The 23,318-nt window shown below is 43.5% G+C and overlaps 1 protein-coding gene across 7 annotated transcripts in view; it reads right to left on the bottom strand.

Annotated features, from left to right (window-relative positions):
• CEP112 (centrosomal protein 112) overlaps positions 1-23,318 on the bottom strand; it is a 330,761-nt gene that overhangs the window by 229,852 nt on the left and 77,591 nt on the right. For 4 of the 7 annotated variants that reach the window (XM_061393053.1, XM_061393055.1, XM_061393048.1 and 1 more), the window contains 5 exons: positions 16,031-16,242; positions 15,645-15,774; positions 13,199-13,291; positions 12,293-12,352; positions 6,799-6,878 (listed from right to left, as the gene is read on the bottom strand). In XM_061393053.1, coding sequence (XP_061249037.1) covers positions 6,799-6,878; positions 12,293-12,352; positions 13,199-13,291; positions 15,645-15,774; positions 16,031-16,242 — 575 coding nt within the window. The remainder of the gene's footprint in view (positions 1-6,798; positions 6,879-12,292; positions 12,353-13,198; positions 13,292-15,644; positions 15,775-16,030; positions 16,243-23,318) is intronic. The other 3 variants (XM_061393051.1, XM_061393050.1, XM_061393052.1) reach the window with 3 other exon arrangements.

Below are 23,318 nucleotides of genomic sequence, written 5' to 3' on the forward strand. Positions count from 1 at the left end.
ATAATTAAAATCTTTAAACAATGCAATTAGTTTTTAAATTTTACGGGAGTAGGGTTGACCACCATGTCTACGTGTCTTTTGTTCTTCTCTGACTCTTCTCTGTGTCAGCGAAGCCTGCTTCCATTCAGTGCTTGACCGTGCGGTACTCTTGGGGACTCCAGGGCACGCGGCTGGCGGGCACGCCTGGACTCCTGCTGGTGGCCAGCTCTGGGAGGGCCTCTGCCTTCCTCCGGGTAGCTGGAGTTCTCCCCAGGGCCTTGTAGCCAGTGGCCAGAGCCTTACTCTCTTGGGACTGATAACCACTGCACAGTCACCTGCTCTGACACTAAGAATCACAATATGTGAGCTACAACCAGAGGCAAGTTTACAAGAAAGACTGACAAAAGAAAAGCGCAAAGTGAAACTAGGAGTCACCTGTGAACTGTCACAGGAAGAAAACTTAGAGCATATCTAAAATGTAATATCATCTTTCATGGAAAATATCTCGTACTTTCATTAAAAATATCCTAATTTGACACTTATTAGAAAGCTGTATTTCCTAGTCTGTATTCTATTGGCCTCCGAATAACCACTCCTAAAATTCTGTGGCAGGGTGTCCTTCCACTCTAAAAAATAAAAAATAGACTATCAACCTTATCATCTGTCCATTTATTATAAGAAATACACAAAAGGTTTTTCCAGTCGAAACCCCGAGACACTACTTGTTGTTGTTCAGTCACTCAGTCAGGTTTGACTCTTCGTGACCCCACGGACTGCAGCACACAAAGCCTCCCTGTCCTTCACCATCTCCCAGAGCTTACTCAAACTCATGTCTATTGAGTCAGTGATGTCATCCAACCTTCTCATCCTCTATCGTCTCCTTCTTCTCCCGCCCTCAATCCTTCCCAGCATCAGGGTCTTTTCAAATGAGACAGTCCTTCGCATCAGGTGTCCAAAGTATTGGAGCTTCAGCTTCAGGATCAGTCCTTCCAATGAATATTCAGGGTGGATTTCCTTTAGGATTCACTGGTTGGATCTCCTTGCAGTCCAAGGGACTCTCAAGAGTCTTCTCCAACACCACAGTTCAAAAGCATCAATTGTTCGGCATTCAGTCTTCTTTATGGTCCAACTCACACATCCATACATGACTACTGGAAAAACCATAGCTTTGACTATACGGACCTTTGTTGGAAAAGTGTGCCTCTGCTTTTTAATATGCTGTCTAGGTTGGTCATAGCTTTTCTTCCAATGAGCAAGCATCTTTTAATTTCATGGCTGCAGTCACCATCTGCAGAGATTTTGGAGCCCCCAAAAATAAAATGTCACTGTTTCCATTTGCCATGAAGTAATGGGACTGGATGCCATGACCCTAGTTTTTTGAATGTTGAGTTTTAAGCCAGCCTTTTCACTCTCCTCTATCACCTTCATCAAGAGGCCCAGATACTTAGAACTCATGTATTTCCAGAGACTGTGTTCACAGCCTGCCCTATCCCATGCTGACTGAGGGATTTGCAGCAAGCTGAAAGTCCTCAAGACTCTGAGGAGTTTCTGGACATGCTGATTTTAGAAAATGAAAAATGTAGAGAAAAATTTTTAAATCCCATATTCTCAACAATTAAGGATAACCATCATTAATGTTTATAATTCTTCCTTCAAAAATCTTCACTGGTTTCGTCTTTACCGTTGTTTTAAGCTACCAAAGTACCATACTATAGTCTCATCGGCAAAGATTCAAACTATACTGAAACATAAAGAGGAAAACATGAACATCAACCCAAACACTCAAGTACATATGCATTCCCAGGTTGCTTTCAGTGCATTTACACACACACACACACACACACACACACACACAATCTGCTTTCTAAATGCAACCTTGTATCAAAGGTAAAAGGTCAGACCATTAACCTGGAAGGAACATATTGGGCTACACCCTCAGGTCTCCACAAAATGCAAAAGCACATCTTAACACTGTGATGTCAGCTTTTACTGAGGGTCATAATGAGAAGTGGCCAGTTAGCATTTTCTGCAAAATAACGTATGGAAGATCTTGTACCTTATTATTTATTCTGTTTGGTCAGGAAAAAAAAGTCAATCATGATATTATCCTTCTAAAATTTGGTGCCATGAGGAGTCTTCTGGGGATGATGAGAATCTTCTAAAACTGAACTATAGTGATCGCTGCACAACTCTGAATTTCTAAATGTCAGTGAGCTATATGGTGAAACTAAGCAAATTCTATGGGATGAGAATTAGACTTCAATAAAGCTGTTGGAAGGAATGATGCTAAAGCTGAAACTCCAGTACTTTGGCCACCTCATGCGAAGAGTTGACTCATTGGAAAAGACTCTGATGCTGGGAGGGATTGGGGGCAGGAGGAGAAGGGGACGGCAGAGGATGAGATGGCTGGATGGCATCACTGACTCGATGGACGTGAGTCTGAGTGAACTCCGGGAGTTGGTGTTGGACAGGGAGGCCTGGCGTGCTGCGATTCATGGGGTCGCAGAGAGTTGGACACAACTGAGCGACTGATCTGATTTGATCTGATCTGAAAGCTGTTAAAAAAAAAAATGTGCCAGGGTAAGATCACCTCTTCTGACGAACTTGTCTGTCCCCTGCATAAGATAGAGAGAGAGAAAGCGTAAGAGCTGACACACACAGCAGACACTGCTGGAGGTGCCCTGCAGGAACTGTCCCAAGCCTCCTCACAGCCTCAGGAGGAAGGTCACATGACGGAGGTAAAGACTGAGCACACAGATGGAGCCCCAGGCCCGGCGTCACAGGCTGGTAGCCTGAGCTGGAGCCTGGACCCACTAGAGCTGGAGCCGGAGCCCACACTCTTACACGAAGCTCGAGTGCCTCCCCAAACCACCTGAAACAGTTCCGGTCAAGGTGGATTTGGAATTTCAATCCAGAAACAATTTCATCTCATTGCATACCCATCCGACTTTATATGCTTACATTACACTTTAATTTCAATCATATGTTAATTTCTATTTATACTGTAAGCCATTTCAGTCTGTTTTAGAAATACAGATATTTTATTTGCTGTTTCTTGTAGTAAGTTCACTGTATCTCTATATTATAAACACAGGAAATATTCACTTGCTGAAGTAACCTCTAAAAAAAAAAATCACTCATTTATTTTCCTGCCTTCACCATTATGTAAGTGGAATCAGCCTTAAAAAATATCAGTAACATGCTAAAAAAAAAAAATTCTAGATAGAAACCCCAGGATGAAAATAACATTTTGTATTTAAATCCCCAAGACAGATTTTCTCCAAAAGGAAGAGCTGAGTAGCTTTAAAGACATTCTACTGGGTCAGCCTCTGGAAGAAAACACTGATTTTCATTCTGCATACATGAACAGAGGAAAAAACCCCTCAAAGAGGAGCACGGCGCACTGTGAGCATCCTGTCGACAGGAAGCCGCAAAGGGAGCCAGGTGAGCAGCAAGCGGCAGGGGCCCTCGGGCGGCCGCGCTCTGCAAGGACGTCGTGGACTCAGAGGGTCAAGCAGACTGCTTCTGGGTTGCCTATAATTCTTCCCCTAACTCCTGAAATAGCGACAGAAACACTGCGTTTCCCCCTATTACAAAATTTCTACTTTTACAAACAATGCAGGAATCCCAGCAATGCATTGCTCAGGAGGAGGCAAAATACCTATTTCACACTGCTGTGAAAAGAAGGTCAGGAATGTCTCCTGTTAAGCTAAGTGGGGAAACCACACCGACAATCCCCCAGGGTCTCTGTGAAAGCCCCCCGTGCTCTGTGGGCGCCAACGTGCAGTACCCTGCAGGTGGCACTGACAGATGGAAACAGTGCTTCAGTTGAATAAGGGCTTGCTTCCCGTAGGGCCGTTCACAACCACAGCATCTGAGGCCCTACGTCATGTCTTCTGGTGAAATCACCACTACTCGCTTTCAGCACTAAAAATCTGAAAGTTGAGATATATTAGTGTCAGAGTAGAAACACTTATGTTTACAACTGACAACACAAAAAAAGTTAGAATGGGTCAGAATAAACCTGTTTGAAGCAGTTCTGCATTTTACTGCCACAGAGGACTCTGCAAAAGCTATCAGCCAAGAAGATGGCTTCGGAGGCTTCACAGATTGCTTTAGGACAGTCAATTTATACGAGGTCTCAGAACAGCGCTCTGTTATTTCTACAGCACCCAAAACTTAGAAACAAAATGTGGTACACGTACTGATACCTACATGTGTTGTTCATAGCTGTTAACTCCTCCAAAAAATTTTTCAAAAGCATACTTTGTGTTAGTCTTTTGAAGAGTTACACCAATTACTTTGTTACCTATGGTAATTTTCCATTCATAACTTAGTTTCTCATTTGGTTTAATTATTTATCTTTGAAAAATGAACATATACAACTCATACCATTTATAGTTTCAGATACTTTTTAGTTACAAGGGGCTATAAAATATTTTCTGCATCAAAAATGAAATAGAAAGCAAAAAAAATGTTTAGGATATGCGTTGAATAAAAGTTGTAGGTAGTAGGAGAGTAAATTTAAACTTTCTTTTCTGAAAACCACGGACAAGCAGGCCAATCAGCTTTCGGAGCTGCATTTACAGTAGGTGCCAGCTCCAAATCAGGGCTGCTCTTCACACCCACGGAGGCTGAAGTGTCGCCTGAGCTCCGAACCCGAGACCGAGTTGAACACATGCACCATGCTTCCAGGAGCCTATTAATTCCCATGTTGTCTCCAACTCTGACAGCCTCTTCTGTACATTCAACATGCACAGAGGAAAGCAACTCTACTGAGTGAAAGAATGGATGGATGGATGGATGGATGGATGCCACCACATTCTAAAGATCAGATTTTTCACCTTTGTGTATATTTATATTATGGAAAAAATTGTTAATAATCATGACAGATTTCCATATCATACACCCTCTTCTAGAAAAATGGAGCTGTCTCTGGCCCCACTGGGTCTAACACTATTCTTGGACTGAAAAGCAGCAGCAGTTGCCCCCAGAATATTCTCCTTCAGGGAAATAGCCAGGTTGTGCTGTTTGCTCTGACGTGCAAACCCCACAATAAACTACTCTCCTACTTCAGATCAGATTACTCCCATTGAGGTCACACACACATTTAGTGGAAGTAAAGACATCTTCTACAAGGGGAATGGAAGACACAGATCCACAAGGAACATTATTAACAATCTAAACTAGCTTTCTTTAACTCCAAGTAAAACTTCGCGTCTTGGTTAACACCTTGAAGCCTTAAATAGATTATGTTGTCTATTGAAACTATGGAGACTTCCGGGTTTTTTCACAGTGAAAATGAAAAGATCACACTATTGCACTTATGTCAACAACTTGATACTTAACAAGGCCCTCAAATGCCCATGCCAGACTAGAAAATTGTTAATAACAGGGCTGTGTCTTGAGTTACAGCTTCTAAACCTTCCATTTCTCTTCACATGATACTACAAAATATAGACATTGTAGGTAATAAAAAAATATTTGTTGATTTACTGTTACTTGAAGGAATTATCTCTTCCTTTATGGATAGAAAATAAATGCACATCAACAAACTAATAGAAAAAGTGTAAAGAAGTCACAGGAGAGACAAAGTAGAACAAAACAGAAAGGAACACATGGAGCCTTGAATAGATAAAGAAGGTTGTGACTCAACATTTTGAGGAGGAAAACAATGAATTAAGGAGGGATAAGGGAGGACATCTTGTCCACAAGCAAGATGCCCTCGCTGTGCTGACATGCAAGTTGGCGCAGAAGCATGGTTATCTGACAACGCGTGGTGAACATCACAGCTCTCCTCTGAGCTCGTCTGACTCCCACGTGGGGACGTGGGGTCCGGGTACAGAAGAGACACTGGCACCCTGTGAGGCCCAGCACACGGCTCGCTGCACCAACAGGCAGGCGACGGCTGTGCGACCCTCCCAGGGAGAACCTGACACCCTCTGTGACCCTAGACATTCTTTTTGGCCTTTCTCTAAATTGTTCCTCTTTGGACATTTGGAAAAGCTCAGAAAATGGAACTTGCTGAGTCCCTGGGAGTCAGCTAGACACACTGCGCCCGAGCAAGCTCTCTCTGTCTAAGTCAGTTTCTTGGGCCAAGTGCCCTCCTGACCTTTCTTCCAAGAAAGTCCTCTTCACTCAAGGCTCTGCACTGTACCTGCCCAAGGGCTTGAACATCCTCCCAACTGGACTACAACACAGGAAGGAATTATACACGCTGTCTGAAACACCGTGAGAACGCAACATGTGTTGAATACATCAGTATTTTCCAGCTAAGAACTAGAGGATAGTATCTAGTGATAAGTAAGGCCTAGTCAACTTAGTAGATGATTGGAAAAGACAAATATATAAATAGATATAAATACTTTAATGTGTATGCTTAGGTATCATAAAAAAAACCTTTGCTAAACAATGCCTGTATAATAGTCCATTTTTAAATATAACAACTGAAACATATCATTACCCAAATTCCTCCAAAAAAACCTACAGAGGAATTTCTGAATGTCCTAAGAGCTAAATCTTATTGTTGTTATTATTAATCTGTTTTCATTTAAGAGGAGGAAAGCATCTGAAACCCCTAAGCTCTCTTTCTTACATTCCTATCACTTAAAAACAGCTGAATTGATTTTTTTCCTTTAAAAAAAAAAATTTATCGGCTAGTAATAAAATTCTGAAAATAGAGATTCATGATGGAAAACGGACTCAAACTAAACCACAGCAAGGTTATGATAAAAATAATAATGCTTGGGTTTTAGTCACTTAATTTGGCTCACAGTTTAGAGTATTTTTTTGAATTAAATATATTACAATTTTACTCACTTCAAAGCTTCCTCAAATTTATGGATTTTCTTTTGAGCATCTTCTTTTTCCTTATCAAGTTCACTCTGTAAGTCGTGAATCTGCCATGACAAAGACATAAAATTTACTAAAAGACAAATCAAGTTTCCTCAAAAGAAAAATACAATGAAACAGTAATCTTAAATCCATTCTTAATATAAAATTAGATTTAGATTTTTCAAGATAGAGGCTTGGTTAACCATAATCATTTACCATAAATTTATTTTAATACTATTCTTCTGATAATAACTTTCTGGTCAAAGGTAATCATTGTTTAAATGCGCCTGCATGTGGAATCCCTGTAAAATAAACTGATATGTAAGAAATTCTAAAAGGGAACTTCTGAAATTTTTTAACATTCCACATTAACCAAAGGAAAGTAATGTAATGAGATACAGGAGAATACAAAAAATAATGTCTCTATTTGGCTTCCCTGGTGACTCAGATGGTACAGCATCCGCCTGCAAGGCAGGAGTCCTGGGTTCAATCCCTGGGTCAGGAGGATCCCCTGGAGAAGGGAATGGCTACCCGCTGCAGTATTCTTGCCAGGAGAATCCCTTGGACAGAGGAGCCTGGTGGGGTACAGTCCACGGGGTCACAAAGAGTCGAACACGACTGAGCAACTAAGCGCACACACACACATTCCCCAAACACACACAGGTTATGATGAACAAGCCGTCTGCTTCCAGAATGATCTGCACAGCCACCCTCTGAGTCTGGGAAGTCCCCCAGGAGCACCGCTCTCCTAGTGTGGTGTCCTTTGACGGATGGCTGGCAGCCAGGAGGCGGCAGCCACGTGAGCACCTCTGTACCGAAAGCTCTTTGTGAGCACGTGCAGATGTGCACGCCAGTGTGGGCCCCTGCATGGACGCAGCGCAGGGACCTAAAATAGGGAAGGGAGCCCTGCTAAGGCTGGAGGGTCCTCACGGGAGCCACCTGGGGTGCAGAGCCCAGCCCAAGGTCACTCACCAGTGGGGACACCGGGCACTCTCCTGCCGGCCACCCAGGTGAGGCTGGATGTACAAGTCGGGGCATGAGAGACAGGAGAGGACTGAGATCAACACGCACACACAGCCACACACACAACCACACACACACAACCATACACCACCACACAATCACACACACAGTCACACACACAGTCACAGACTTTTTCAGACACTGAGTCAAAACTTCTCAAAAATACCTATATTCAGCTATTTATTCATCTGGACAGAAGCCTATTTAACTCAAAAATCCTTCTTCTTTGGCTTTTTCCTATTATAATTCTCTTTCATTTTTCCCCTCGGCGTTTTAGTGAAATAGGTGGGTAGGGAGGGAGGTAGATAGGCAGACAGACAGGCAGGCAGACAGATAGAAGGTAGACAGACAGACCAAATCAGCTGCTTGGGAACCGAAAGAAGCCGGCGTAGAGAGGAAGGTCTCCACGGCAGGCGGGAAAGCCCCTGCGCAGCGCCGTGCGGGGTGACTTGACCACGGTGAAGTCGGCCCCACCATCGCCTCACCTCCCCTTTCCTCTGACACCGCTTCCCCCCACAAGCACCACACGTCCGGGACCCCCGCTGCCGAAGGACCTCCTTCCCGGAGAAGCCGGCATCGCGCTCCGGAGTCGCGAGTGCGTCAGCGCCGTCCACCGCGGGAGAGGCAGCGGTGCCTCCGCCAGGTGTGGCTGCCACTCCCGACGGGCGGCGCCACGCCAGCACCGCGACCCACTCACGGCTTCTAAACCAAGAGCAGCACTCGAAGGCAGCAGCGGGACGACGGGGTGGGAGGGGCAGAGCCTGTGTCAACGCGCAGGCTTTTGCGCAGGCTTTTGGGCCGGGGCTCCTCTCGGGGAAGCGGCTCCTCGTTCGCTTTCACGGCCCAGCGCCCAGCCACCGCGGGGCCACGCGAGGGGACAGGGCCTGCCGGTCTGGGTGTGTCTGCTCCCCACTGAATATGTTTGCACCGAGTGCCCACGAGCTCCAGGGGCTAGGCTGCCGGCTTCTGCCTATGTTCTAGACAGGGGGCGACGCGACTGCCAGCCTCTCCTCCGAGGGCCCCACTGGCAGCGGGGAGCATGCCTCAGAGCCGCCGCTTGCGGTCCTTTCCCTCCTGTACACGGTGAACACCAAAGACGAGTTTCAATCATTTAAACAATGAAAACACAAACCAGACAGTCAAGATACAGCACATATTCTCCAACATGGGAGTGTTCTACAAACACCGGCTTAAGGAGCTGGAAGCACATTTACTGCGCGTCTACTAAATGGAGGTTTCACTCCCTTGCACCGTAAGAGTTTAAGGTATCAAAAAAGGCGTGCTCGTGTAAACAGAAAGAGACTTGCTGCACGTAAGGAAACAGATGCATGGCGGGAGACATCAAGGCACAAAGAGCGCGGAGCCACGGAGGTTCACCGGTGGCCCCTGGATGCCCCACTGCACTCCCTGACCACCTGGCCACCTCTGCCTCTCACTGGGGCAGACTCAGCACTGTGGGCTCCACGATTTCTATAGGTCATTTCACTGCGCAATTTCATTTTTTGAAAAGCTTCACTCAAGACACCTTACCTCCTAAAGAAAACCAGGCCAATAGTTGTTGGAAAACACTCCACAATATATGTAAAACTATGTAAATTTTACATTATTTTAACCTAATTAAAAGAATTACATACATGCTAAGCACCATTCCTAATAATTCTGAACTCCATCAGACCTCATGGCAACACAGTGACAATGTGTCATGGTTATAAGTAGACATTTCAACAGTTATAAGCAGACACTTCAGTTCCAGCACACTTCAGGACAAACATGCTTAACATCTGTCTCGTGAACTTCTTTCAGTAAACAGCACCATCTTTTAACTCTCGGACGCCTGTTTGGAAAACACGTAGCAGGTTATTTGTAGGAGGCAGGTGTTTCCTCGCTCGTAAAATCATTTAGCCTAACCATTTCCTGATTTAACAGATTAGGACACTTCATCAAACAATGACATTTAGTTTTACTACCTATTATTTGTTTGATGTTCAGAGATCTTAGGAGCAGGCAACAGCCACCAGAGATCAATAAAGACCATGAGATAATGTGTGGGCTTAAACCAGGGGGCGTCTGCTGCTCCTCTGACCTCAGAGCACGCTGGCCTCTAACGCTGCCTTCTTATCGGCAGGAGGAAACGACGTCACTCAGATGGCATTTCCTCCTCCTGAACAGATAACTCAGAACTTGGGTTTGCAGGACAGTTACTCAATGCGCACACCTGTAACACCGTCTAACAGCAAAACGCCCTGTGCACCGCTCTCTGCTCTCGGGTTACAGAGCCCGGAGCGAGGTGAGGTTGGTGTCAGCCCTCAGAGGAGTCAGACAGGGTATTCCCTGAGGGGGCACGAGGCAGCAGACCTTCAAGGACTGAGGTCACAGGTTTAATACAGAAGGAAGAACAGATGTCAATTTAAAGGGGCAGATTATGGAATTAAGTGTAAAACAAAAAGCAACATGCTGAGCAACATTCTCTTTCAATACAAATACTGTTAGAACGTATGCAGTGTGAACAAATATGCTTCTTTTTCTTTACAGAAGGTGTTATTTTAAACACACACTCATTGGAAAAGACCCTGATGCTGGGAGGGATTGGGGGCAGGAGGAGAAGGAGACGACAGAGGATGAGATGGCTGGATGGCATCACTGACTCGATGGACATGAGTTTAAGTGAACTCTGGGAGTTGGTGATGGACAGGGAGGCCTGGCGTGCGGCGATTCATGGGGTCACAAAGACTCAGACACGACTGAGCGACTGAACTGAGCTGAACTAGTTAATGTTACTTAAAAGCGAGGCCACCTGACCGCTCACAGACAGGGAAAGTCTATGGTCACCAAGGTGCCGGATTACGCGACTGTGGTCTGCTCCCTGAAGTGAAGCAGACTAGGACGGGGAGGTGGCTGCCAGGGAGGAGTTGATCTTTAACACGGCTTCCTGTGTGTGTCCACCAGGCGGGGGGCTGGTCCGAAACCTGAGTTTACTTGGTGGCCGGACAGCCAGAAAGAACAGTGGTAGGAGACTGTCTTCCAGCTCTGTGTCCCCCAGCCCCCAGCTGGACGCTGTGAACTGAGTGGCCTCCTCTGGGCACCAGGGCCCCGGGGCCCACAGGGGTGCAGACGGCATCTCCCAGGAGGAGGGCTGCCAGCTGGGTAACAGAGCAGGAGGCCAGGGAGGGGTCCCTGACGGATCAGGAGCCAGTTACCCGCCCACAGTACCAACAGGGACTAACAGGTATACCCAAGGGTGTGGATGCCTCAGATGGTGGGCAGTGAGGCTTATGATAATACATGGTCTTCGTTGGGGAAGTCAAATATTAATATTTATGAAGCTGCAAAGCTCTAAAGTGGAAACCAAAAAAAAATTCCTTATTTCAGGGAAAGCAGTATTTCTCTCTCCTGCTCAGATATCATTTTGTAGGCATGAAATACATTCAATATCTTGCATTGAGCTGTATTAAAACTGCAGGGGGAAATTTTTAGCAATAGGAAAACTTATTACACTTTTAAAGAGCACATACTTCGGTCCGTGCACGTCACAAGAAACCCCAGGCCCTGGAGAGCAAGCTGTGCGGCCTGTCCCGAGCCCTCCTGCACCCAGGGCCCAGGGGGCCGCTCCCCGGGAGGGCGCACAGCACACACCCGAGGGGACGGCACACACACGTCAGACGTGATTTCACGGCCTTTTAAGGATTTTGTGCCACACAACCTGCTAAGAGCCGAGGGGGTAACCTTCTTCTCATTTTCCATTATGTGTGTATTCTACAAGCGGACCAATTTGGTGGATGCTACAGCTTACCATTGTAATTGCTGCTAATTACAAAGCAGCAACAAAATCTCTGCTATCGCACCTACAGTTACAGAGCAAACAACAAATTCAAAACAGGTTTGAAAGCCACAGACCCTGCAGAACTCTGTCCTTGATCCCTGAAGGTGTGACAGGGTGGCCATGAACACCCACTGACCACTGACAACAGGGAGCCCAGCACGCCACGGTAGAAGCAGTCACTATTCTAAACGACACGAAATAACTGCAAATCGACTTGTTTTTACTAATCAGTTGCAGTGACAATTCTTTCATTGTTTCATATTCTTTGGTTAATTATTTATTTAGAGTTTTATTATACATATGATACAACAGGAAAAAATAACTCCCATCAATTATATTTTTAAACTAGTAAAAACAAAATATAATTTCAAAGGGTTATTATGAGAGGTGAATAATAATACTCTTCACTCATTAAATAAAACACAGAAGTGGTATTTTAATGTCAATATAATTAAGAATCAAACTGAAGAAGCTGTTTATAAACATGAAGAATAAAGAAGCAAAATTTGATCACTGGCTAACTGAAATAAACCTAGAAATACAGTCTAGAACGCATGGCTTTATAGAAATTAGCATGACTCTTAACTGCCTCATTTGCTATATAAGTGGCTTATAGCTTCCCACAAAACATATTACCTTTTTTTCAAAGGTGCGTTTTAAGTGACTTCTCTCCATTTGAAACTTATTTTCTTGGTCCTGTGAATAATACATATTTATCTTTATTATACTTAAAATCTCTTCTAGGGTCAATAAAATTAGTAATCTAATGAAACAAGTCAATCTCTTTGATGACAAACTTATTTGGGTTTTGCCAGTAAGTGAGCCCTGCCTGTCCAGTTTTCTACAGCACAGAGACATGAATAGCTTTCTGCTGGAGGCCATAAAATGTCCATTAACTGAAGATGCTGCTACTCTCAAAAGCACTTACGTGACAGTGAGAGAGACACTTTCTGACCCCCAGAGTTAGGAGACCACTTAGAAATGATCGGATGAATCAATATGAAAATAATGTGTTATATCACATATCAGGGTTTGGTACTTTTTGACCAAAGGAGAAAAAGAGTGGGTCTAAAATTCACGGGCCGTCTGGTGTCGGGACGCCACGCTCCCACTGCAGGTGGCCCCGGCTCCGTCTCCGTCAGGGAGCTAGGACCCTGCGTCCACTGGGCGCAGCCAACACCAGACAGATGTATGAACAAGAGGAGCGAAAGAGAAAAGGGAAGAGAGAGCGCCTATCAGGAATGGCGGGCAGTAATTTAAAGAGGACATTATTCTAAAATAATAGTATATTTAAATAAGGTTTATTTTTCAAACTAATCTCATAAGAGTAGATTGTCCAAATTAAAATTGCTCTTCTTAACTCGTCACATTAGCATTTACTTTTGTAAAAATAAGTAAGATGAGAAATGATAAGTGCAGTAAAACAACCAGAAACGGTTACCTGCGTTTCTGAGCTTTTTAACTGACACTCACTTATACGTTTACACCCAGAAAAGGACAGTGACTGTTAGCCATTGTTCTGTTTAAAAGCACAGGACTCACCTTGAGCTGCTGCTTTCTCTGAAGTTCTGATTCCTGTAATTGTTGCTTTAACTGACAGATGTTCTGTTCTAGCTCTTTAATCATACCAGATGCCTAAAATAATAAAAAATGAAATTTTGATTTTTATATCATCCTACAAACTTCCAGTTGAATAAATTTACCGTTTTTCTTCTTGAAGTTTCAATTAGAATTAAAATTGTCTATAAATATGAATTTTACAAAAATTTAAGTTAAAAAAATCCTTAAAGTGAAAATATAAATTCATAGTATTTAAAGTTATGAAAATACTGATATAAAAAGAATAAGTAAACAGAAAACTTTTTAAATGTTCGTTTAAAAACCAAATCCACTGGAATAGCTATTAGGTTGGTACAAAAGTAATTGCAGTTTTTGCATTGGTGTAATTTGCCATTTGATATTGGAACACATTCTAAATAAATGTGATGGTTATGTTATATACATCATTTTAATGCACATTTTTCATTTTATGGTTTTTTTTGCTAATGACTTATTACTTGCTGTTTATTTTATATTTATTTTAAACTACAGAAAAGATGTTAGACATAAAGCAAATTCGAGTGATTTTCTTGAGTTCAAAATGAGTTATAAGGCAGCAGGGACCCTTGCGCCGACAGCAACACGTGTGGCCGAGGAGCTGCAGGAAGCCGGACGGCGCAGCGGCGGCCCAGGAAGCCTTACGGAGGAAACAGAGTCGTGAAGATTAAAGAGCCGGTCGTCGGACGTTGACGACGACAATCGAGAGCCACCATCGAGGCTGACCCTCTTACTACTACGTAAGAAGCTGCCAAAGAATCCAAGGTGGACCATTCTGTGGTCATTGGCGTTTGAAACAAACTGGAAAGGTGGAAAAGCTCGGTAAGTGGGTCCCTCGGGAGCGGACCACAAGTCAAAACGGTCATCGTTTTGAAGTGTCGTCTCTTATTCTATGCAACAATGACGAACCATTTCTCAATCAGATTGTGATGCGTGATTAAAAGTGGATTTTAATACAACTGGCGATGACCAGCTCAGTGGCTGGACAGAGAAGAAGCTCCAAAGCAGTTCCCACAGCCAAACTTGCACTAAAAAACAGTCATGTTTGGTGGTCTGCTGCCGGTTTGATACACTACAGCTTCCTGAATCCCCGCGCAACATTACATCTGAGAAATATGCTCAGCAAATCGATGAGATGCACCAAAAACTGCCACGCCTGCAGCCAGCACTGCTCAGAAAGGGCCCGATTCTCCATGACAACGCCTGACTGCGCATCGCACAACCAGTGCTTCAGAAGCCGAAGGAACTGGGCTACGAAGCGTCCCTCATCTGCCATTTTCACCTCACCTCCCGCCAACCGACGACCACTTCTTCAAGCATCTTCACAACTTTGTGCAGGAAAACGCTTCCACAGCCAGCAGGAGGCAGAACATCTTTCTAAGAGCTCATCAAACCCCAAAGCACTGACTGTTATGCTTTGATTTTAAAGCTTTTATGCTTTGATTTTAGAGACTTTAAGCACTGATTTTAATAAGAGTAAACAAACTTATTTCTCATTGGGAAAAATGTGTTGATTGTAGTGGTTCCTAGGCTTCCCTGGTGGCTCAGAGGTTAAAGCGTCTGTCTGCAATGCGGGAGACCTGGGTTCAATCCCTGGGTCGGAAAGATCCCCTGGAGAAGGAAATGGCAACCCACTCCAGTATGCTTGCCTGGAGAATCCCATGGATGGAGGAGCCTGGTGGGCTACAGTCCATGGGGTCGCAAAGCGTCAGACACGACTGAGCGACTTCACTTCACTTTTTGGTTCCCATTTTGATCAGTAAAGATGCGTTTGAGTTTCGTTATAATAATTTAAAATTCAGTCTGAAACCATGATTATGTTTGCACCAACCTAATAATTCTCGAAATATCAAGTAATTGACCACTTAAGCACCGCAGCTATAGGATTTTCTCTTCATAAAGTTTCAATTATCTGACACAAAAGGGGGTGGGTGCCCTAAGGGAGTCTGTAGGTTCATATACATGTGAGGGCAAGAAAACTAATGTATAACCAAGATCACAAAATATTAATAATAATATTAATTGCTATTGTTATATTCAAACTATTAGCTCTATACATTATTAACACTATTACTGATTACTTAATTAACTATTAACATAACAATGTATAGAGTTATTTGAGTTACTCAAGTAATAATGTACAGTTAGTCAAAAATGTTTTATTAAAACAACTGAACTCTAGTAATCAGTTTAATTAAAAGGGTTGATTTACAGCAGATTTTAATGTATTAAGGATTTGCGTTGTGCTATACATTAGACATTCAGCATTAAATTAAGCAAAGGAGACTCCTTTACACGCCAGATAGTAGGCTTCCACAGGGCACTTCCGGTTCTGTGCTGAGTGAAGGGAATAACGACTCTGGCTGGCTATAGCTTCCAGCTCCTACAATACCTTAGCAGCAGAAAGAGCATGTTCCTTTTTCAGAAGGTTGACATCAGCATCACACTTGGTTTGTAATAGTTTCAGGTTTTGCTCATAATCACTGACGAGATGGTCTTTCTCTTTATGCAGTGTATTGCGCCTAAAAGCAACCAAAGAATAAAATACACTTCCAATGTATTTATCATCAACCTCGAAAATGGAATTTTTTAGCCAGTCAAATCCAAATGCATTATCTTTCAATACATCAAATAAGTAAGCACATTTTTATCAAGTATTTTTAAACAGTATGCTTCTTATATTCAATGGTACTTAAAAATTTTAACAAACAGCAGCATTTAAACTGGAAACCTCCCAAGGTTAAATGCACAAGTTTTTAATTTTACCAAATAACTTACAGAGTTAATGTCAGTTTTTTTAGCCACACCTGAGAGTTGTCTGACCTCAGACAATACCTTGCCTTTACTTCTTGTAATTCATTACATGTTATCTGGTAACATCTCTCCAGTTCCAGTTTTTCTTGAATTAATTTCTGTTTCTGTAAATTACTGTTCTCCGCTTCTCCAGTCAGCTGCTGGACACGGGACTCCAGTTCTTTGATCATCTGGTTCTAAAAGAATAGTTCATTGTTAAGAAAGCCTCTGACTTTATAACAATATAACAATTCTGCATCATTAAGTAACCTGAAGAAAAATGCAAGGGATTAGCGATAAGAATATAAAAAAAAGTACCATAAACCATACTAATAAAAACCAAACCAACCTCTAAATTAACTGTCTTTTATTTAAAAAAAAAAAAAAAAAAGGAGCGCTTTCTACCATGAAAGACAGGCTAACATGTTTGTACACTTTTAGCCTCTCATTTGTTCAATGAGCGGGTATTCATTCACTGAAACAGCACCATTCTGATCCGGGGATATAAGCTTAAGTGCATGCATGCTAAGTCGCTTCACTCATGTCCAACTATTTGGAACACTATGGACAATAGCCCGTCAGGCTCCTCTGTCCATGGGATTCTCTAGCCAAGATTACTGGAGTGGATTGCCATTTCCTTCTCCAGGGATCTTTCTGACTCAGGGATTCAACCCACATCTCTTACATCTACCGCATTGGCAAGAGGGCTCTTTACCACGAGCGTGACCCAGAAGGCCACTATTTACATTAGCACCCTCCCAAAAAAGTACGATAAAATATGTACAAGAGCTACATGTGGTAAATTACAAACCTCTGATGAAAGAATGAGAAAAATCAAAGAACTAAATAAATGGAGAGAGAGCCCATGTTCATGGATAGGAAGACTCAGTAATGCAATGTTGGTTATTCCCAACTTGATTTATAGATTTAATGCAACACCAATTAAAATCCCAGAAAATTATTTTATGGATATGAATCAGATCAGATCAGATCAGTCGCTCAGTCGTGTCCGACTCTTTGCGACCCCATGAATCGCAGCACGCCAGGCCTCCCTGTCCATCACCAACTCCCGGAGTTCACTGAGACTCACGTCCATGAAGTCAGTGATGCCATCCATCCATTTCATCCTCTGTCGTCCCCTTCTCCTCCTGCCCCCAATCCCGCCCAGCATCAGAGTCTCTTCTAATGAGTCAACTCTTCTCATGAGGCGGCCAAAGTACTGGAGTTTCAGCTTCAGCATCATTCCTTCCAAAGAAATCCCAGGGCTGATCTCCTTCAGAATGGACTGGTTGGATCTCCTTGCAGTCCAAGGGACTCTCAAGAGTCTTCTCCAACACCACAGTTCAAAAGCATCAATTCTTCGGTGCTCAGCCTTCTTCACAGTCCAACTCTCACATCCATACATGACCACAGGAAAAACCATAGCCTTGACTAGATGAACCTTTGTTGGCAAAGTAATGTCTCTGCTTTTCAATATGCTATCTAGGTTGGTCATAACTTTCCTTCCAAGGAGTAAGCATCTTTTAATTTCATGGCTGCAGTCACCATCTGTAGTGATTTTGGAGCCCAGAAAAATAAAGTCTGACACTGTTTCCCCATCTATTTGCCATGAAGTGCTGGGACCGGATGCCATGATCTTTGTTTTCTGAATGTTGAGCTTTAAGCCAACTTTTTCACTCTCCACCTTCACTTTCATCAAGAGGCTTTTTAGTTCCTCTTCACTTTCTGCCCTAAGGGTGGTGTCGTCTGCATATCTGAGGTTCTTGATATTTCTCCCGGCAATGTTGATTCCAGTTTGTGTTTCTTCCAGTCCAGGTTTCTCATGATGTACTCTGCATAGAAGTTAAATAAGCAGGGTGACAATATACAGCCTTGATGAACTCCTTTTCCTATTTGGAACCAGTCTGTTGTTCCATGTCCAGTTCTAACTGTTGCTTCCTGACCTGCATACAAATTTCTCAAGAGGCAGATCAGGTGGTCTGGTATTCCCATCTCTTTCAGAATTTTCCACAGATTATTGTGATCCACACAGTCAAAGGCTTTGGCATAGTCAATAAAGCAGAAATAGATGTTTTTCTGGAACTCTCTTGCTTTTTCCATGATCCAGCAGATGTTGGCAATTTGATCTCTGGTTCCTCTGCCTTTTCTAAAACCAGCTTGAACGTCAGGAAGTTCACGGTTCACATATTGCTGAAGCATGGCTTGGAGAATTTTGAGCATTACTTTACTAGCGTGTGAGATGAGACAAAAGGCACAAAATACCCAATGCAAAATTGAAAGAGAAGAACAAAGTTGGAAGACTGACACTGCCTACTTCAAGACTTACTATAAGACACAGTAATCAAAGCACTGCGGCCTGTCAAAGGAAAAGACAACCAGATCAACGGAACAGAACAGAGAGGCCAGAAAGAGCCCCCCATAAACACGGCCTGACTTGTGACAAGGAAACAAAAGCAGTACAACGGAGCAAAGACAGCGTCTTCAACCAACGGCACTGGGACAACCGGACAACTAACGCAAAAACCAACCGATGCAAAAAGAGGGGTCTAGCGCAGATCTTACACACTAACTCAGAGATCACAGACCTCAATGGAACAACCGGATAACCAACGCAAAAAGACGGGTGTAGCGCAGATCTTACAAACTAACTTACAAGACATCACGGACCTCAATGCAAAATGCAAAACCTCAAAAATCCCAGGAAATAACATAGGGAAAGCCTAAATTATCTTAAGTTGGCAAGGAGTTTTTAGATACAATATCCATGGTACAATGCACTAAAGAAATAGTTGACAAATTGGACTTTATTAAGATTAAAATTATCTATTCCACAAAAGACAGTATGTAGTAAGAGAATCAGAACATAAGCCACAGATGGGGAGAAATACTTGCAAAAGACGCATCTGATGAAGGACTGTTATCCAAAATATACAAAGAACTCTTACAATTCAACAATAATAAAATAAAAAGCTAATTTAAAAATGGGTTAAAGACTTAGACACCCTACCAGAGAAGATATACAGCTGATGAATAAGCGTAGGAGAGGATGTCCTATCACACGTCACCATATATCATGGAAATGCAGATTAAACAGCAAGGAGACTGCACCCATCAGAACACTGACAGCAAATGCTGACGAGGGTCTGGAGCAACAGGAACTCTCACTAACTGCCGGCAGGAAGGAAAGTAGCACATGCAGCTTGGAAGGCAGTTTGCAGGCTCTTAGAAAACATGCTCTCTTCATACAGCCCAGGAAGAAAACACGCTCTCTTCATACAGTCCAGGAAGAAAACACGCTCTCTTCATACAGTCCAGGAAGAAAACACGCTCTCTTCATACAGTCCAGGAAGAAAACACGCTCTCTTCATACAGTCCAGGAAGAAAACACGCTCTCTTCATACAGTCCAGGAAGAAAACACGCTCTCTTCATACAGTCCAGGAAGAAAACACGCTCTCTTCATACAGTCCAGGAAGAAAACACGCTCTCTTCATACAGTCCAGGAAGAAAATACGCTCTCTTCATACAGTCCAGGAAGAAAACACGCTCTCTTCATACAGCCCAGGAAGAAAACACGCTGTCTTCATACAGTCCAGGAATCATGCTGCTGGGTGTTTGCCCAAATGAGTTAAAATTTGTGTCCACATGAAAACCTGCACACAGATGTTTACAGCAGCCGTGTACTCACAGCTGGCAAACAGCAATGCAGACGCCCTTCAGGAGGCGGATGGATAAACTGCAGTGCGTGTGAGGACGGGACAGTGCTCAGCACTACGGGGAAATGAGCTCTCAGACCACGAAGAGGCACAGAGGAGACCTACAGGCATGTTAATAAGCAGAAGAAACCAACTGGAAAAGTATACTGTACGACTCCAATGACATGATTTTCTGGAGACAACTGCCAGGGGCTGGGTGAGGGGAAAGATGAGTAGGTGGAGACGGAGGATTTTTAGGGCAGTGGAAATACTATGTCCAATACTAACGTCAGGTCAATCTGTGGCATTATGCACTTGCCCAAGTCCACAGAACATACAACACTGAGACTCAACTCTGACGTAAGAGATGGACTCTGGGAGATGGTGCACTCTGGTGGGGGTGTCCATGGTGGTGGGCTCTGCCTGTCAGCAGAAGGGACAGGGCTTATGGGAATCTAGCTTCCCCCTCATTTCTGCTGTGAATAAAATAGCTCTAAAAAAACCAAGTCTACAGAAAACAGGCCCTAGTTTTCTAGTTCTTCCCTTTACCACATGATTCGACTCATTTTCTCAGGCTCAAACTGATTTTGGAAATAAATTTTCTGTATAATGTCCATCCTAATTCCAACATACAAAGATCAAATTGTCAAAGACTCACTTACCCTGAGAGTCTCTTAGCAATTAATTCAAATAATCTATATGTTTGCACAGGAGACAGATACTAAATAAACAGACCAAAATGGGCCAACACAACCTGCCTGGCCCTGTCTGTGAAGGCCGGCACAAGGTCAGAGAGCCCCGGGGCTGTGCCCAACAGAACAGTCGCCCAGGGGAGACGAGCACCGGAAGGGACGAGAGGATTCAGGGTGGAGAAGCAGGATGGCCGTCAGTCGAAGGAAAGACCAGGAAAGAGGGACGAAAGACACAGCAGAAGGAACAGAGCGAAAAATAAGCAGGCCTCACACGAAGACAGGATGGTTCTCACACGAAGCCCCACACACTGAGCGCCTGCGTAACACCTGGCTGCTGAAGCTTGCTTGGTTTCTGGCGCGAAGGCGCTATTAAAGGTGTCCCTGCTGTGCGGCCAGGTGTCACATGAACTGGAAACGCAGCTTCTGTTCTAAGAGCTGCGTTTACCAAACAGATACTTCTACATACGCTGGCACACACTCTCTGATTCAAGAAGCGAAATGTATGATCACAGTTGTTCAGTTGACTATTTGTATTTACTATATTTATTTTTAAAAGCATTTTCTTAACAATTAGACAAAATAAAGCAAACATATCAATAAACAAAAAGAAACTTAAATCTTATGTCTGGGGAAACCCTACAGACATATATGAAATACCTTAACAACATTTGGCCAAAATAATCTTTTTTTTTTTAATGAATACAGAGACCTGAGGGGACACAGAACAGTGGAAACTCAAAATGGGGCCACAAGTCACACAGAGGCTGACGCCGGGTCATATTCTTCAGGCTGTAACAAACAGGGTGGAAGGGGATTCCAGGCTTTTTAACTACAGAGTCAGAGAGGAACAGGCAGATTACCTTGGGCACAAAGAATAGCTGCCCACACTGCGGCCTCAGAGGGGGCGCTCGGAACACGAGGTTGGAGTCTGTGAACGGACATGGCTTGTAGACAGAAGTTACGATGGGCATTAGGTTAGCAACTCAAGGTCTCAGTCGCGGGGAAGCAAGACAACCGGCACAGGTGGGACGTGGAACAAGAGGTCAACGGCGGGGGGTGCGACCAGCAGGCGGCCGGGAGGACCGGAATGGGGCAACAATGGCCCGAGCCTGAGTGGTAGCTGTGGAAACGGAAGGGGGCGGAGCAGCTCCCGGCAATCTCCCAGAGGAGCAGAGTGACTGCGAAAACACCGTAGGCAGGAAACGAGAAGCAGCAAAAAGCATCAATCCTTCAGGTCCAAAGTCGAATACTCCAGGAGAAGTGGAAAATTGGGAATTTAGAGGAAGGTTGTGAAAGGGTATTATTTTGTGAGGAAATACAGACATTATTTTCAGCAAGTACTAGGAAATTATAAAATATCTGATGGGCTTTCAGTTAAATAACCGATAGAATAAGAAATGTTAGAATTTTACATACAAACTGTGTGAAATCCTCTAGGAGTCAAAAATTAGAAAGGATTAGTAATCAGCAACTACTTATACAGTCCGAAGTTCAACTCCTGTGGAAAAGGAGCAACATATTTTATTTCATAAAATTCTTCTTGAAATATATGTACAAGACGCACAAACCTTAACATATATTTTGATAATTTGTTACTTGAAAATAGCCATGAACCAGTGCTGGTGATGTTTTAGTCACTAAGTCATGCCCAACCCTCGTGACCCTATGGATTATAGCCTGCCAGGTCCGTGGGATTTCCCAGGCAGGAACACTAGAGTGGGTTGCCATTTCCTTCTCCAGGGGATCTTCTGCACCCACGGATCAAACCTGTGTCTCCTGTACTGCAAGCGGATTCTTCACCACTGGGCCACCAGGGAAGCCACGCCGTGAGCCAGTGCAAGATAAAAGCACAGGGACTGCTCAGATGCCTTACTGCTCATCCTCCACAAAAAGGTAACCACTATTCTGATGTCTATCACCAAAAAAACTTTGTCTTTTGCTGAACTTTCTGTAAATAAATTCAGAGAGTATGTACCCTTTTGGGTCAGGCATATCGCGCCTGTGAGAGCTGTCATCCATGACATGGGGTATAGCAGTATTTTCAGTGCTATATTCAGTATTCCGTTGTGGAATACACCTAAAATAATTCATCCATTTTATCGACTGGTTGGTTGTTTTCAGTGTTCAGGTGTTAACAATAATGCTGCTATGAACGTTTTCACACATGTTTTATGGTGCACGTATTCACCCATTTCTTTTGGTTGGACATTCTGTACTGAAATGCTGAGTCATAAGTGATTTGAAAACTATGACCAGGCAAAAACTTGAAAGTGAATGTTTGTAACAGCAAACGTGTATAGCTGCCAAAAGCAGATGCGACCAAGATGTCCTTCGATAGATACGTGGATAAACAATGCTAATCCATATAATTGAATATTATTCAGCAATAAAAAGAAATGAGCTATAAAGCCATAAAAAGACACGAAGAAACCATGTATGTATAATTTTTAATGAAAGGAGCCAGTCTGAAAAGGCTACATACTGTATGATTCCAATTACATGATATTCTGGAAAAGAAACTGCAAAAAACGATGTTTTACAGTCAAGGTGATTGGTGGCTGCAGAGATCCTGGGGAGAGGGGCAAGGGGGAACAGGGAAAAGCCCCTGTGAGTTCAAAACAGTGAAAACGCTACGCGTGAAACCGTAAAGGCGCGTGTGGCTACATGCATTTGTCAAAACCCACCGAGTTTTAAAGCATAGAGGGCGAGCTGTATGCAAACTTAAAAAATAATTTAGTAGTTCGGGGATCCCAGGAGCAAATACAGGCTGTGAAAAGAGGATCTCGTTACATCACAAATATGTAAAAACCTCACTGAAGGGGTGGCAGGAGAGGTGAGGACCCGAGCGAGTCTGGAACTCGCGGCACCCGAGACCAGAGGCAACCAGA

The sequence above is a fragment of the Bos javanicus genome, chromosome 19 (assembly GCF_032452875.1).
Source record: "Bos javanicus breed banteng chromosome 19, ARS-OSU_banteng_1.0, whole genome shotgun sequence".
Taxonomy (NCBI): Eukaryota; Metazoa; Chordata; class Mammalia; order Artiodactyla; family Bovidae; genus Bos; species Bos javanicus.